The 17,185-nt window shown below is 39.4% G+C and overlaps 1 protein-coding gene across 16 annotated transcripts in view; it reads left to right on the forward strand.

Annotated features, from left to right (window-relative positions):
* Positions 1-16,585, forward strand: part of eag (potassium voltage-gated channel protein ether a go-go) — a 74,623-nt gene extending 58,038 nt beyond the window's left edge. For 9 of the 16 annotated variants that reach the window (XM_089475295.1, XM_018015248.2, XM_018015250.2 and 6 more), the window contains 10 exons: positions 156-252; positions 317-663; positions 730-885; positions 987-1,059; positions 2,101-2,300; positions 5,652-5,904; positions 5,978-6,390; positions 7,866-8,156; positions 8,552-8,569; positions 9,898-16,585. In XM_089475295.1, coding sequence (XP_089331421.1) covers positions 156-252; positions 317-663; positions 730-885; positions 987-1,059; positions 2,101-2,300; positions 5,652-5,904; positions 5,978-6,390; positions 7,866-8,156; positions 8,552-8,569; positions 9,898-11,118 — 3,069 coding nt within the window. In that variant the 3' untranslated portion in view covers positions 11,119-16,585. The remainder of the gene's footprint in view (positions 1-155; positions 253-316; positions 664-729; positions 886-986; positions 1,060-2,100; positions 2,301-5,651; positions 5,905-5,977; positions 6,391-7,865; positions 8,157-8,551; positions 8,570-9,897) is intronic. The other 7 variants (XM_018015252.2, XM_018015260.2, XM_018015255.2 and 4 more) reach the window with 4 other exon arrangements.
* The last annotated feature ends 600 nt before the right edge of the window (positions 16,586-17,185 follow it).

The following is a 17,185-nucleotide window of genomic DNA, read 5'->3' on the forward strand; positions in this document are numbered from 1 at the left end:
CCAACTGTTGCACAGACAACAATAATAACTAAGCCGCTTAAAATTGCCCAGTGATTGGCATAGGACCCGCTTTCACAGGAAAACTCCCCCTATTTATGTACTACGAATTGTCCGTTTGTCGGTGACTTGGGCTAATTGAGTTTGTCGCCTTGCAGGTGCCATATAATGTAGCGTTTAAAAACAAAACCTCAGAGGATGTTTCCCTTCTCGTTGTGGACTCGATAGTGGATGTTATCTTCTTTATAGATATTGGTAAGTTGCCGCTAGGGGTGAAGCAAATCTTATTTCTGATCTCATCTCATTTACTCATTGGCAGTGTTAAATTTTCACACCACTTTTGTGGGCCCCGGCGGTGAGGTGGTCAGCGATCCGAAGGTCATACGCATGAACTATCTGAAGTCGTGGTTCATCATCGATCTGCTCAGTTGCCTGCCCTACGATGTCTTCAATGCCTTCGATCGCGACGAGGACGGCATCGGCTCGCTCTTCAGCGCCCTCAAGGTGGTGCGCCTGCTGCGCTTGGGCCGTGTGGTGCGCAAGCTAGATCGCTATCTGGAATATGGTGCGGCCATGCTGATACTCCTGTTGTGCTTCTACATGCTGGTCGCCCACTGGCTGGCCTGCATCTGGTATTCGATTGGACGCAGCGACGCGGACAATGGGGTAAGCCATCAGGCCGTCAAGAGCTTTTGCCCGTTTCTTTGCCTATACTCTAGCTCCTTGCTCCAGATTCAATACAGCTGGCTATGGAAGCTAGCGAACGTGACTCAGTCACCGTATTCGTATATTTGGAGCAATGATACGGGCCCCGAGCTCGTCAACGGTCCCTCCAGAAAGAGCATGTATGTGACGGCCCTGTACTTTACAATGACCTGCATGACTTCGGTAAGTCTCTGTGGCAGTTGCCAGCAAAGTGGAAGACCGTCCTCTACCGTTTGGCCATGTTTGTGATTAATCCTCAAACTGTTTGCTCTCCTTTTTCACAGGTGGGATTCGGCAATGTCGCAGCGGAGACAGACAACGAGAAGGTGTTCACCATCTGCATGATGATCATTGCAGGTGCTGTGTCCAAACACGTTCCGTTGCCGCGTCAAAGTTTCTATAAAATGAAATAACAAAACCAAAAAAAAAAAAAAAAACAAAAAAAAAATACACCCGCTACTCCCACGCAACGCTTTTGAATATACTGTCATTGCAAAAGCTAGAGTCAATTAGAGCGCCGCTAGAACTAATAACTGCCGGAATTGGTGTAGACCAAACAAAGCCATCTCAGCTCATTCAGACCTTGCCATCTCTCATCTATGGTAGTGCCTCTCTGTACACCTCTACCATAACTCTCAGCTCCCTCGACCTTCACTCAACACCAACGATGCAAATTGTCGATTGTTAATACCTGATCTATTTCTTTCGTATAATCAATAATAAAACTAATATAACACGACTAGTTGCACAATTCGTCGCCATGTGTGAGTTTTTGTTAATCTATAAAGATATTTACAATTTTGTGAGTTGTTAATGGCATCAGTTACCATTCGTTCGATTCGTCCCACTTCATTGTTTTCCCCTATGTATAGAGACGCACAGCTGAAGCATATTGCGCATACGCACCGTCGAACCATTAAACAGGGCCTGGACCTCAACAGCCAAGCCCCTGGTGCGCCTGTGTAATGTCTATAAGTTGTGTCTCTCCATGCCTTACTTCTCCTCCCCCCCCCCCCCCCCCTTCTCTCTCTCTCTCTCTATCTCTGTCTGTCTCCCTCTATCTCTTTCAATGCCCAACTTTGTATGTCGCTCGTCCAATTCTTCGCATTTATTACCGTTCTAGCTGCGCGCTTGCGCGTTTCATCATCAGCGTGTAGAGAAACTCTCTGTAGTTTCTACATCTTAGCAACTGTGCTCAACTCGTTGGCATTTTGTACTCGTACTTGTACTTGTTGCTCCATCATTGACAAAATACACTCACACTCATACACACTCACACACACAGACTCACACTGTATGTGAATGCAACGAGTCTTGTTTCTTTACAATGCCGAATATCTTTCTATCTCTCTTTCTCTCTCTCCCTCTCTCTGGGCCTGCTCTCATAAAACACTGTAGCTCTGCTGTACGCGACTATCTTTGGTCATGTGACGACGATAATACAGCAAATGACATCGGCCACCGCCAAGTACCATGACATGCTCAACAACGTGCGCGAGTTTATGAAGCTGCACGAGGTGCCCAAGGCGCTCAGTGAACGCGTTATGGACTATGTCGTCTCCACGTGGGCCATGACCAAAGGCCTCGATACCGAAAAGGTAAGTGCGGCCTAGCATTGACACCTGCCACCCAGCCATCCCCCTTCTGTCTTAAAAAAAAAAAAAATTTTATAATAATAATAATAAGGAACTTGTGTAATGGACTATGAAGTATTGTTCAGAATAAGACGAGTAGTTCGCTGTATGATGGTAGAGTCTACGTAGTGTTTTTGCTTATGCATTTTACGAGCTTGTAGAACTTTGCGATCCACATACGCCAAGCATTATAAGAATCCATCAAAACATAATTTTGCTGCTACATTATCTAATCATAATCTTCTCAACTAGAAAAACGCCAACTGAATATTGCTTATAACAGTCATCAATGTACAGATCGTCAAATATATACATATATATATATGTCTACCATCCTCTTCAATCTCTTAAATGCCAAAACTTTACTAGGCCTATTCAGTTATTGCTATTTAGTTGTCGTCACTTATTTTTTGGTATTACTTTTCTTAGTGCTACACTCAAATGCAGGCGCAACGAGTGTTTGACTCGCCACTCGTTGCTTTGTAAGTCCCACTCTGAATTCTGAACTTGACAACGAGTAACGAGCTTACTCGCCAGGCCCCTTGCAAGTCACTGTGCCTAGTTCTTAATCTCGTCTTAGGACTGATTGCAACGAGTTAACGTTCTCTTCTGAATTGCTGCTATTTCAATATGCAGTAGATTGACAGAATTATTCTCTAGCAGACTCACACATATGCACTTCGTTATCAGGCTCACTCGTTACTTGCTGCATACACTTACTCAGCAGCTATGCAATATAGATATGCAACGAGTAAGATTTGTTGTTTCCCGCTCAATATACGAAGCAGTATTTTCACTTAATTCTCAGACTCTTTGGAATAATACTAAGAGTATTTTTTATTAAAGCTAACCGTTGCTCGTTAGCTACAACTAGTCATTTAGAATGGGCCAACTTGATTGCCTGCAATTCAACATATACTCGAATATCTTCAATTATTTTAATTATCCACATCAAGATAATAGATTTTTAATTTCCTTTCCCACTTTCAACATTGAAACAATAAATGGCCATTAATGTCTCAGGCTTATGCACACATATATCTCAGTGCTTATCAACATATTTGTCTGCTCTATCGCTGCCCACATAACTCACTCGCTGCTCTCGCTAACAAGTGCATAGTGTGGCCCTGGCCCAGGCCCAGGCCCAGGCCCTGGCTCTGGCTCGGGCTCTGGCCTGGCTCACAGTTGCTGTAGTTAAGGTCCAAGGCTTGCCACAAGCACACGCACACAGCACACGGCTCACAGCACACGGCTTACAGCACAAAGACAGACAGACACACATCCACACACACACCAACTCAGACACAAACACATACATACACACACACACACACACACACACACAAACACACACACATATGCAAATACAGAAATTTACAGCAAAGTTCTTCACATTTCTCAAGTACTTTCGAAATGAAAATGGGAAAACTGCTTAGCCATTGCCATTTGCTCGCTGCTCGCTGCTGTTTGCTTTGTTTTTGCTGTTATTTTCAAATCGCTTCTCGCATCCACAGCAAACGCTCCAAGCTAAACATTAGAACTTAAATCAAACGCTTTCCCAAACAATAACAAGAAATAGAAGAAAACTGGGCGACAAGACTGAAATATGCCATTGGCACGTTTTCATTCTGTTGCCAACTTAGAGGTAGTTAAGAATTTTCACAAAAACGACGCATACAAAGTTTAAATTTAAGTGAATCAAGAGCTGTGTGAATTAAAAAATGGTACAAAAGAAAAAAGAGAAGAAGAAGAAGAAGAAACAGAAGCACATTGCTAAAGGGTAAAGGTACAGATCCGACTAAAGGTCCAGCCACAGCCACAGCTACAGGTCCAAGTCCAAGTCGAGGTCAAGGTCAAGGTCGAGGTCGAGGTAAGCTTTCTCTCTCCTTCACTCTCTGTGTGTGTCACTCTTTCTCTCTCTGTTTCTCTCTCTCTCTATATATTTTTTTCTATCTTTCTCTGTGTATCTCTGGCATTTCAGTCAGACCCCTCTAACACTTGATTTAAAAAAAAAAAATAATAAAAAAAAACCATGTATTAAAAAATCAAAATTCTATTCTCTGTTTTTTATCATTCGATGCGCGTGAGCTAAATCCGTGCCAAAACGAAAAGCGTCCGTCAAATTCATGCCTTTAGATGAACTTAAACCAAACGCCATTAAATATTTAAATGTTTGGTTTAAATAAAAATAGAGTAAAATATTTAATTTTTACATCAACAATTCATAAATTGCCCACGCCAAGGCCGAAGCAAAGCAACTGACCTTTATACCTATTTCGTTGACTGTAGTTTGTGCCGCAATTCGAGAAAACAATTTTCAATGAAAACAAAGAACAACAACACAAACATGAAAAACGTGAAAAATCGGCCAAAGCCGAACTCTGAAATAACCTTGCAGACGTAGTATTAGAAATGATAACGGTTCCATTTGGTGTCCCAATCTAAACATGATTTAACACAAGCTACTTGATCTGAGTCCGATATTGAAAGAACTACTAATGCATGATACAGCTGATTAACATACTCGATAACGATATACGATAACGATATACGATAACGATATTCGAACGCAAAGATTCCAGTTCTAATCGTAATCAGTTAATCTCTGAACTCTCAGTTGAATAAGGCTGCTAGTCCAACTCTGAAGAGGCAATCCGATTCCAAATTCGACTCAGTTGGGATAATGCGCGTCTGTAAAGGTTTTCAGCCAATTGGAGGTCTGTTAACTAACAGAAACACCAATCCACACACACACACACACACACACACACACTCAACCGATTTCCACCCACACATACACATATGTATGCATATATAGATATATACATGTATACATATACACCTATATATATGTACATGCATATATATACATATACGTAGATATGAACACTACACAGAATAATCAGACAGAAACACACACACATAGGACTTTTGTACACTGTTCAATGTTGTATATGTGTATTAGTGTATGTGTGCGTGTGTGTGACTCTCTCTCTCTCTCTCTCTGTCTCTGTCTCTCTCTCTGTGTGTGTCTCTTGTTCTCTCTGTCTATTGTGTATTACTTAATCAATCAATCATCCAGAGCCCTCAGGCAAATGTCCGTACGTGTCCATAAGCTAGCACTCACCTGGTTGGGTGGTAAAGCACAAGTAAACTGTTCCACAATCCCAAAGAGAATTTCCCGCCTTTCCTGAAGCCCCAGACCAAGTAGGGTTTTGCGATCCCCCCAGTACGGCGGGATTGCGGGTTAGCGTGTGAATATATCTTGAGTAGCAGAGCACACAACGCAACTGGCAACTCATTCACAATTCGCAGGTACTAAACTATTGTCCGAAAGATATGAAGGCTGACATATGTGTTCATCTAAATCGCAAAGTATTTAACGAGCATCCAGCATTTCGTCTGGCCTCGGATGGCTGTCTGCGCGCATTAGCGATGCACTTCATGATGTCCCACTCGGCGCCCGGGGATCTCCTCTATCATACCGGCGAGAGTATCGATAGCCTCTGCTTTATTGTGACTGGCAGTCTGGAGGTAATACAGGACGATGAAGTGGTGGCAATATTGGGTATGTAAAAACAATTATCAATCGCTATGTATAACAAATCAAGAAACAATTTACGATAATTATCCCATCCAAGGCAAAGGCGACGTCTTCGGCGATCAATTCTGGAAGGACTCGGCCGTTGGCCAGAGTGCCGCCAATGTGCGTGCACTGACCTATTGTGATTTGCATGCCATCAAACGTGATAAATTGCTCGAAGTCCTCGATTTCTATTCGGCATTTGCGAATAGCTTTGCACGCAATCTGGTGCTCACCTACAATCTCAGACATCGACTGATTTTTCGCAAGGTGGCCGATGTGAAGCGCGAAAAAGAATTGGCCGAACGGCGTAAGAACGAGCCGCAATTGCCCCAGAATCAGGATCATCTCGTGCGCAAAATATTCTCCAAATTCCGGCGTACACCCCAGGTTCAGGCGGGCAGCAAGGAACTGGTCGGCTCCGGTCAAAGCGATGTCGAGAAGGGCGACGGCGAGGTTGAACGCACCAAGGTTAGTGTGTAAATTACCCTCATTTTCCCATGCGTTTCGTGTTCTGTTTCCGTTGTTTTCCGTGCAATGCTTTTGTGTGTGTTTTGTGTTCTATTGTCAACGTTACCGTTAATCCTATTTAGTTACTAATTTTTGTTTCCCCATTTAATGAGAGCTCGCTCAAAACATAAGCCAGGGAGTAGAGCGCATTATATATATCTCTCTCTCTCTCTCTACCTCTGTCTTGTAGAGCTTTTTGTGTGTAGCCTCCTCTGATTGAGCTTCGATGCGATCTATGCATTTCATGTTTTAGCTCGACATCGAATTTCGATCGTTTTTCGATTATTATCCATTTCATTTTTGTTTCATTCTTATTTTATTTTATTAACTTAGTATAAATCCATTAAATGTGTCTTTTAATTTTTGTGCGCATATATATATATTTGTGTGTTTGTGTATATCTGCCACATTTGTTATTAACCGAGTAATTGAACTAACGTTATATTTTTTATCGAAGCATTATCGTTACTAATCCACTCACAGCTACAGCTCAGCCACAGCCACAGCTCAGGTTTGTTGGGCCATGTGGCCAAGCTGGCACCGTTAAGCGTTTACCGTTACCGTTTACCGTTTACCGTTTACCGTTAACCTGTTAAACTGTTAACCGTTAACCATTTACAAATATCGTATTACTGTTATATCAAATGCATACAATTGACTTATGCTCGTCGTATATCTTTCTTTATCTTCCATTAACATGCTTACGCTCTTACTGACAACATAAACTGCATAACTGTGTCTCTCTCTCTCTCGTCCATCATCTTACTCTCTCTCTCTTTCTCACACGCGTAAATACGCTCGATCCATTCACTTACCTAATCTCACATTCACGCTTGTTTTCAATATCTCGGAACTCCCCACTTCCACATATACTGCTTTCACACTCTTTTCCCATATATAAATATCTCCCTCTCTCTTTTTTTTTTATTTCTATCTCTATTTATACCGTTGTTGTGAAACTGTTGTTTTGTTATGCTGCCTCGAATTGTATAAAATTTATTGAACATTGGCTGAATTGATACAAAATATTACTAACGAAAAATTGTAAATTATTTTCCCTCCCTACCCCTCTACTTTAACCTTCACACTTAAACATGTAAACGTTTTGCAACACTGAAAACTCACAAAATTCAAACACTTTCAAAACAACACTCTAATTTTTGCCTTGCCTGAATTCTCCCTCCCCTGTAATCTCTATATTTATCCGATTCCGCTTCCTCCCCTCCACAACAACACGAAACACAACACACTCTCTTCTTTTCCGTTCTCTTTTCTCTCTCTCTCTTTTTCTCCCTCTCTCTCTCTCTCTCTCTCTCTCTCTTTTTCCCACGCTCTCTCTTTAAATAACTGCTGTCTTGTGCTCGCCAAAAACTTTCAATTGCTCGTTTACAAATACAAACCAAACAACAAACCCAAAATCTATGAACCCATCCAAGAAGCTACCCGCTAAACTAACATTAACCGAGGACTCACGCATATTAACTACCGCCGCTGTACCCTCACCATCGCCATCACCCTCGCCCTCATCGGGTCCACCATCTGCACGTAGTACCCGTGCTAGCAAATGGGGACGCCTTCTGGGCAGTTCAAGTGTCGATTCAGCTAGCGATACGAGCGCCAAGGTAGCCGTCTCGAGAAGTTTGAGCGCCCGCGAAAGTCTGCGTGAGAGCACTGCCCAAGCGAGGCAGAGTAGTACTTCGAGTAGCAATGGTGGACAAGGCAATAAAGTAATTACCGTTAACAATACGAATACGAATACGAATACGAATGCGATACAAAACAATAATCAGCAACAACAACAACAACAACAAACAAACCAATCAGAATTAACAAATATTACAAATTTTTGAATAGCAAAAACCAATACAAGAAACTCTTCAAAGCGTTACGCGAAACGATTTCTATTTGAGATATTCTTGTACCGATTTTTGCCACACAATTTTTATTGAACATATCGTTTAGCAGTGATTTTTAATGCTCACCTATTTTCGTTTTGTTCTTTCTTCTCGATGCCAACTCTTCGCCATTTTGCTTTCATTTCGTTTATTCGATTGGTTGTCGACTTTTACGTTCGGTAATCAAAATCAAAACCATTAAACTAAAACTAAAACAATAAATAAAGCATTTACAATTAAGCAAAGTAAGTTTTTACTGATCATTTGTCATTTGATTGCTAGCAGAATAAGTCAATTAGATATTTAGTTGCTTTACTCACCATAGCCATAGCAAAACAAAACACACCACGTTTATCGCTATCGATAGCCAATTATCGATACCTGCACTGTACACATGTACAATAAAGCAGTCAGCACAGCGACACATTTGAATAAATGCACCTTCGAGTTAGGCGCCAGCTGGATGCCCTTGCTAGCCGACACAACACGATTTAGAAACGAGCACGACAAAATATAGCAAGTTCGTCGGGAATGTCTGCAAATTATTTCGCTAAATTTATTTGACTATAATTTTTTATTACTTTTTAAATTACGAACTTGTATGGCTTTCGGAATTTCGACTTTTTCATTCGCAATTCATTCAATTATTATCCACATAGTTTGTATGTGCTTCACAGTAGCACGCTCGAAACAACGTGTTGATGTCGTGCCGTGACACGACTTGTGCCCAACTCTAGTGCCGATCGCAGCCATGCGATATTCTCTACCGATTTGCATGTGGCTATCGATATTATGCTCGTGCCAGCAATGCGTCGCCGTACTGCCTGTGCCACCTCTAGTTAATATTATTTTTGTCTAGCGCGCTGCTATGCTCCCGCACACGTATGCACACACGCACACACAAATCTATATAGTGTGTGTGTGTGTGTGTGCGTGCATACGTGTGCATATGCACTGAACACGATAGCAAATTCGAGTTTCTTGCGACCTAATAGCGATTGATTTGTTTCTATTTTTCGTTTATTTCTCACCGAATGTTTGCAAATGAAATGATACAAAAACTACGCCAATAAACAAAAAACATTGCTTGCCTTGCTACTACAAACAACCACAACAACAACAACAACAACATCGATCTGAATTCGATATTTGAATTGGACGCTGAACACAAATTTGCGCGCCATTTGCAAATCGAACAAAAACAAACTCCAATTGGAATCGCACGCTTAACACCCTTGAACAACCTTTGCAATGAACAACAACAACAACAATAATCACCACCACAACAACCATCACCAATGAATGAATGCCAACAACAAATCCAAACTGATGCAACTTAACCAAACATAACTGTAAATCCACTTTTCTCATTCTCTCCTATCTCCTTGAACTAAAACTAAAACTGAAACCAAACGAATGAAAACCCAACCCGCTCGCTCGCTATTAATTGTCATCGATCGAACTGTCACCACCTTCAAATCTATCCACCTGTCAACCTGTCAACCTGTCAATCTGTCCAACTGTCAACCTCTGCATCTTCCGCTATGCATCCATTCAATACGTCACCCTGCAGGTATTCCCCAAGGCGCCCAAGCTGCAGGCTAGCCAGGCGACGCTCGCTCGCCAGGACACCATCGACGAGGGCGGCGAGGTGGACTCGTCGCCACCCAGCCGGGACAGTCGTGTGGTCATCGATGGCGGTGCAGCCGCCACAGCCACGTCCACAGCAACAGCCACCGCAGCGGGTGCCGCTGGAGCAGGCGGCAGTGCCAGCGGCACGACAGGTGCTCCAACAGCGGCGACTGGCGTCAAGGAGCGTAATTTAGCGCTGGAGCGGGAGCGACAGATCGAGATGGCCAGCTCGAGGGCAACCACATCGGACACGTACGATACGGGGCTGCGGGAGACACCGCCCACGCTGGCACAGCGCGATCTCATTGCCACCGTGCTGGACATGAAGGTGGATGTGCGGCTGGAGCTCCAGCGCATGCAGCAGCGCATCGGCCGCATCGAGGATCTGCTGGGTGAGCTGGTCAAGAGGCTGGCACCTCAAATGGATAGCAGCGGTCAAACGACACCTGGCGACGAGATCTGTGCGGGTTGCGGCGCGGGCGGCGGCCCCTCAGCAGCGGTAGCTGCACCAACAACCGCTACGGTCACCACGCCCGTGGACACTGTGATAACCATCTCATCGCCTACAGCCGCAGGCGCGGGCACATCGACATCAGCAATAGCAACTGGAACAGGAACAGGAACAGGAATAGGAACAGCATCGGCGAGCGCTGGCGCTGGCAGCGGTCTACTAAATCCAAGCGTCCAAGTTGTGTCTGGCGCGGGAGGCAACGGCCTGGGGCCGCTGATGCTCAAAAAGCGACGCTCAAAGAGCAGGAAAGCACCGGCGCCTCCTAAGCAGACACACGCCGTGACGGCCACAACGCTAGCGGGTGCGACTGTTGCAACTGTAACTGTTGGATCTGGTACGACGAGCGTGACAGCGTCAGCGTCTGCATCTGCGTCTGCCTCTGCGGCATCGTCATCGGCAGCCGCAACAGCAGCAGCAGGAGCAGGAGCAGGAGCAGCAACGAGTCCATCGGCCGCTGCCGAGCTGCTGCATTTGCGCCTGCTCGAGGAGGACTTCAGTGCCGCTCAGTTGACGGCGTCAAGTGTCGCTGGCACGCCCACAGCATCGGCGGGCACACCGCCCGCTGGTGCAGCGACGCCAACGACCACAGCAACAAGCGCAACAACAACGCCAACGGGCAGCGGACGGAGCGTGAAGCGCGAGTTCCTCTAGCCAAAAATACTGGAGCGCCATCTGTCGGCGGATAGCAGCAGCTTCGAGCAATAATACTCGACAAATTCAGAGTTTGCCTACGCATACGCTTAGCTAGTCCGTAGTCCGTAGATATGCATAATAGGAACTATGCCTAATTACTTATATGATGTATGACTATATATGGATATACATATATATATATAAATATATATGTATACATGATGTACATGAAGGTATAACTAATTGTAGATACACCTACACTCACTCTTTCTCTCTCTATCTGTATGTTCCTCTCTCTCTCTCTCTCTCTCTCTATGTCTAACGATATCTAACTGTCTTTGTACCCGAACTCTGGCGCTTAAAGCAACAGCTCTTTCTCTCTCTCTCTCTCTTTCGCCCCTCACACTCTCTTTTTCTCTCTCTCTCTCTCCCTCTCTCTGTGTCTTTGCTAACACACTTTTATCGCGTGCACTTATTGCTCTATCTATCTATCTCTATCTCTCTCTTCCCCGGCAACATTTGCTAGCGGTACAAATTTTGAAAGCACCTATCTGATGTATCTGATATAATATGATGTACGATGGAGCTCAATCATGTGATGCTCGTTTATGAATATTAATTAGGGCATTAAGCATAAAGCATATTGCTTACGAATTTGCTACATTTACTGCAATTATTTACCTTTATATACAAACAATATTATAGATCAGATCAGAGCCGAACTAAATAGCTATACTACACTTACACACGTACAGACACACACACACACACACCCACACATACATATGCATATACACTTACATAGATATACATATATGTGTGTGTGTGCATACATGATGTAAATTAATATTTTTGTGATAAAAGCTAAAGCAGGCAAGCAGCAAATAATGCCAGTGAATTGTACATACAAGTAGGATGTGCTTAGGAAAAGCCCATAGGTAAAAACAAAAATTAAAAAAATAAAAAAATAAAACAGAAGAACCGAAACAAGAAAATTTATAGTTACTTAGAGCCGATCCCAGCAGAATTGAGCATTAGTTTGATATATATATATGGATCATAAATTCAATTTTTAATCAGTAAACTTTGCTTTTCTATATGTTAATCATGATAACGCAGCTCTATGTAGATAAATATTCCAACCTAGTTTCACTCCTAGAAAACCTTTTGTTGCCTACTTTTAGGAGGACAAAGAAATCAAAAAAATATAGCCAATGACTGCTTCAGATAGAAATGCATTAGTAACACAGGCAAGCTATAGATATCGAAAGGAATACAGCCTTAGCCTGCGATCCTTTCAGCTAGCCCTAGGAATCAGCTATTCAGAAGTTTCGCAATTCTGCTGGGCGTACATTTTCGAGATGCCCATTGCAGTCAGAGCCTTGGCCCAAGCTGGATTCGGCTTGGTGCCCAGTCGTGTGTATTTCATGATACCCGTCCTATGTATGTATATACGCCTTAAGCGCTCGCTCTAGGGTATACCTAATATGGGGTACGTAAGTAAACACAATTAGCAGCAAACACTAACTATACGAAAGATCCCAGCCACAACAAACAGAGACGACAACACACAAAAACGAAAAGACAATCGACAACAACAAAGAAACAAACCAAAAATAGAAATTGTTCAAAACAAAAAGCAGAAGATATTACAAAAAAAAAAATAAATAAATAAATAAAAACATTTGTATAAACATATTTATACAGAAAAAAGAAGAACAAAACAATGTATATAACAAATAATATATATTTCATGCTGCGATGCTTTAAATTAGTAAAAAAAATGTATATATATATATATATATATATATATATATATATATATATATATATATATATATATATTTGTTTATGTAAATATTTAAATTAAATAACTTGAAAAGAGTAAATCAATTTAAGGCAGGCAAATATTAAGAGCTACGTTTAAATACTGCAAATGTTAATTAATATTCCAATTGTTTGACACACTCACACTCACACTCACACTCACACTTACTAACATTTACTCACACACATTTACAAAATACATACTTTGTGATAAAGCGGAAAAAGAAATACTAAAATTAATTATTTAAGACATTTATAATATCTGTTCGTCATGCAACACGACAAAAGGCTTGCCTATAGTTTATAAAATATTCAAATGTTGAAATATTGCAAATTGTTAAAGCCCTCGTTAAGCCCCAGTTAAAGGGGCAAGCTTAAAGATATAACACTTTGTTCACGTTCTGTTTTGACATGTGTCCAGACACAAAAAGGTTTCATAACGTTTAAGTCGCTTAAGTCGCGAATTATTTTCCACTTGAAGGATTCAGATTCAGATGCGCTAAGTTCTTAGTTTGCTTTTACTAGTTTCTAGCTGTAGAGACTTTACCACCACAACACACACGACCCCCTCAAGACACATAAAGCAATACGAACTATTGTCTTCCCGGAAACGAACTCGGCGCGCTCGGAACTGTAGAGAGTTGTTACTTAGTTAGTTTTACTTAGTTATATTTAGTCTGGCCTAGAGAATTCCACAACAACAACAATTTCCAATGACATAGAGCAAGTGTTCCCCAGATTCAGATTCGACCAACAACCACAACAAAAATAAGACAAGACAAGATGAAGAAAGAAGCAACCGAAAAGCAATTCAAGTGGTATTACAAATTGACTTACATTTAATTATGATAGTGTTTGTAAATACGGCATAGTTTTCAATTTTACGGAATTATATATACACATACATATACATGTATATCCATTCGAACGTTTTGATAGTAAAGATACAGAAAATGTTTACCAAACCTTTGTTGTTATATATGTTTAGAACAATTCCAAAAAACCAACCAAAGTATATGTGCATATATCTATATATGTATATGTATATACATGGATGTTAACTAGCGACGGGCTCAGTGTACATAGTCTAGTGTAGCTGTTAAGGGTTATAGAGTTACATAGTATACATACATATAGGACTTTTTTTTCTTAGTAGCTACACGAAATTCAAAACAATTATGAGTATATAGAAAAATCCACACGGTTTAGCTTAAGGCGCACTAGTCAGATGGAACGACTCAACTAGCTATAATAATGCATTCATTACAAATTAGTTTACACAATATGTTAGATACCAGGAGATACGACGATAGAGTTTTGGACGGAGTACTTACCTACAAACGTATAGAGCATAGATCTAATGACTAGCGGTACTAGTTAACTGTATAACAGTTTCCTTTTCCTTTTCCTTATTCATTCTTTTTTATTTTTGAGAGAATTTATTAATTTACTTTTCTTTACATTTAATAGAAAAAGAATACTTAAAATACCGAGAGAATAAACTTAAATTTAAATAATATTAACAAAAATAATGAAATGGATCAACCATAAATAGCGTTGGCCTCACACGCTTTCGCTTCCAGCTCATAGCTCGCAGCGACAATATTTTAAAATACCAATTTAGTATTTATTTAGTTTGTCATAATGTGTGTGTGTTTTTTTTTTTTTAGAAGTTTTTTAAGCTAACTACTCAGAGCCTTATACGTTTATGATAAACAACTAACCAAGAACACCTAATTTATTACCTATAAAAATATTTAAAAAGAAAAACAATAAAAAATACAAAAAAAAGAATAAGCTGAATAAAAATCCCAAGCAAAATTAAGGTGCAATTACAATTTATAGAACACGCTAAATACGCGCGATATTTAGTCGAAATTTATATTAAAATGACAACATTTATGAAACAAAGAGATATTTATATATACCTATATATACACCAGACCTTCGAGGAATTGTAAAACTCTCACACACTCGAAACAACTGAAAAGTCAGGCTCACCCAACTAAATACTCATAAATACTAACTACTACCACGCAGGAAGAAGACGTATTACAAGCCTATTGATGAATTTATGCCAGAGATCGAATGTATATAGTACATCTAAACACTATATATACATGTTTACACATAGAGATAGCTGCTTCAACTGCTTAGAAGCGCCAAACTGAAAATAATACAAGCAAACAAACAAAAATATATACATATATAGATACTAAACCGCATACAAAAACCAGTTTAAAGCTTACACAGATAAACCCGAAAAAAACAAAAACAAATTAACAAGCTTTTATACGCCAGAATTTTTTTCTAAGCGAAGATCTTTAATAACAAAAATTACCAAGAAATAATACAAGATATTAACATGAAATACCAACTGACAAATACTAAAATTTAATAAATAAAAACAAAACAAAAAGCAAACGCCACTTAATTAATTGTTAATTATGTACACAAAAACAAAATCAATTGTAATTAAATTATACAATTATATACACACTCATATATGTATGTATATATACATATATTTATATAATACCAAAGCCTTAAACACTTGGAGAGATACTAAAATATATACCAAACTCACGCCTAATTTTTTTTTTTTTTTTTTTTTTTTTTATGAAACCCAAACATTTTCTGGCAAGCAAACCAAAACCGAACAAGTAATTATGAAAATGGTAATATACTAAAATTACAAAATAAATACTATGCGTAATGTGCTAGAAACTAGTCTCTAGTCTCTACACGAAAAAGAACCAAAATTTTACAAAAACAACTATATAAAACCAATAAAGCAAACGTTAAACAATTTCCACCAATTTGATGAGCATAATTCAGATATATGTATAGAATATACAATATGAATATTGCATAGGAACAACAAAATTATTTGGAATACGCGCCCTTTTTTATTTTCAACATGATAAAGCTGCCTATTTATATATTTACAAAATAAAGAATTATAAAAAATTAAAAAAAAAAAAAGTTACAAAAAATACATTAAAAAATAGTTTATATATATACCAGATACTGAGTTTGTTTTTGGTTCATTTATGCTCGAAAAATTTAGAGACTACATATTTAGGTAGTATATCCACAAAAAATGAAACAAAACCAAAAAAAAAAAAAAAAAAAAAAACGCTTGGACAAAACAAAGCTGAACTTATGAACAACTGATAAAATATAAAAACAAATACAAAAAACGAAAGAAAAGATATGATTAAAATAAAACCAAAAAAAAAAACAAAAAAAAAAACAAGCCGATTAAAGAATAGTTGTAAAATTTATTTGAGTAAATCAATTAATTAATGCTGTAATTAATGTGTATAGTAAATTAATATTATGACATTTGCATTAATATTAACACACACACCTACACACCCATGTTAATAAATCTTTGACTATGTTGAGCAAGCATAAAAATTTACAACAAAAATACCCACAAAAATACTGCTCGTATGCATTCATTATGAGAAATACTTAACAAAAAAAAAAAAAAAAAAAAAGAAAAAAAATTAAGAAATACATCTAACACAGCAAGAAACAAAAACAAATACGCAAAACAAGGTCAAAAATTATGATTAAAAAAAAAAGGAAAGGAGAAGGAATACAAAAAACAAGACAAACAAAAAATACATACATGTTTTTAAAAACAAAATGTTTCTTATTTTGGAAATATGGGTCTATAAGTAGGGGAGGATGATACCCATTCAGCCAAAAGCATGGGTATTTGGTTTGTGAGAAGCCAAAGATTTCATCTCAACGTTTGTATATGTTCTCCTGAACAAGGTTACGACCGACGTCTATGCCTTACATATTTGTTTCTTTCAGCTTATGTATGTAACATATGGTTGGAGAAAGCTAATAACTATATTGAGGACTTGTGTGCTAATTTACAAATAAAAAGAGTTTCATTTCGGAACGATAGCCATGTGATAGAGAGAGATTTATCTACGTAGATAGAGATCCGATACGGTAGATCGGAAATCAAATTAAAAAAGATGTATTTTTTTTAATGAAACTAATTTTTTTCAGCACCCAAATCCAAACTTTTTTATGACTAATTGTGGAAAGTAAATTTCTTAAAGTGGAAATGTATTTGATTTTTTGTTCGCATTTCAATTTATGATAAAGGGAAAGCTCTGTTACATGGCCGAAAATATATATTGAAAATATTTGGCGAGTTCGGCGAGAATTTAAAGAAATCCTTTTAGGCAATTTGGAAAATGTTGCCGACACGAATTGTCCACTTCTAGAA

The sequence above is a fragment of the Drosophila arizonae genome, chromosome X (assembly GCF_054131065.1).
Source record: "Drosophila arizonae isolate 15081-1271.41 chromosome X, UAZ_ARI_1.0, whole genome shotgun sequence".
Lineage (NCBI taxonomy): Eukaryota > Metazoa > Arthropoda > Insecta > Diptera > Drosophilidae > Drosophila > Drosophila arizonae.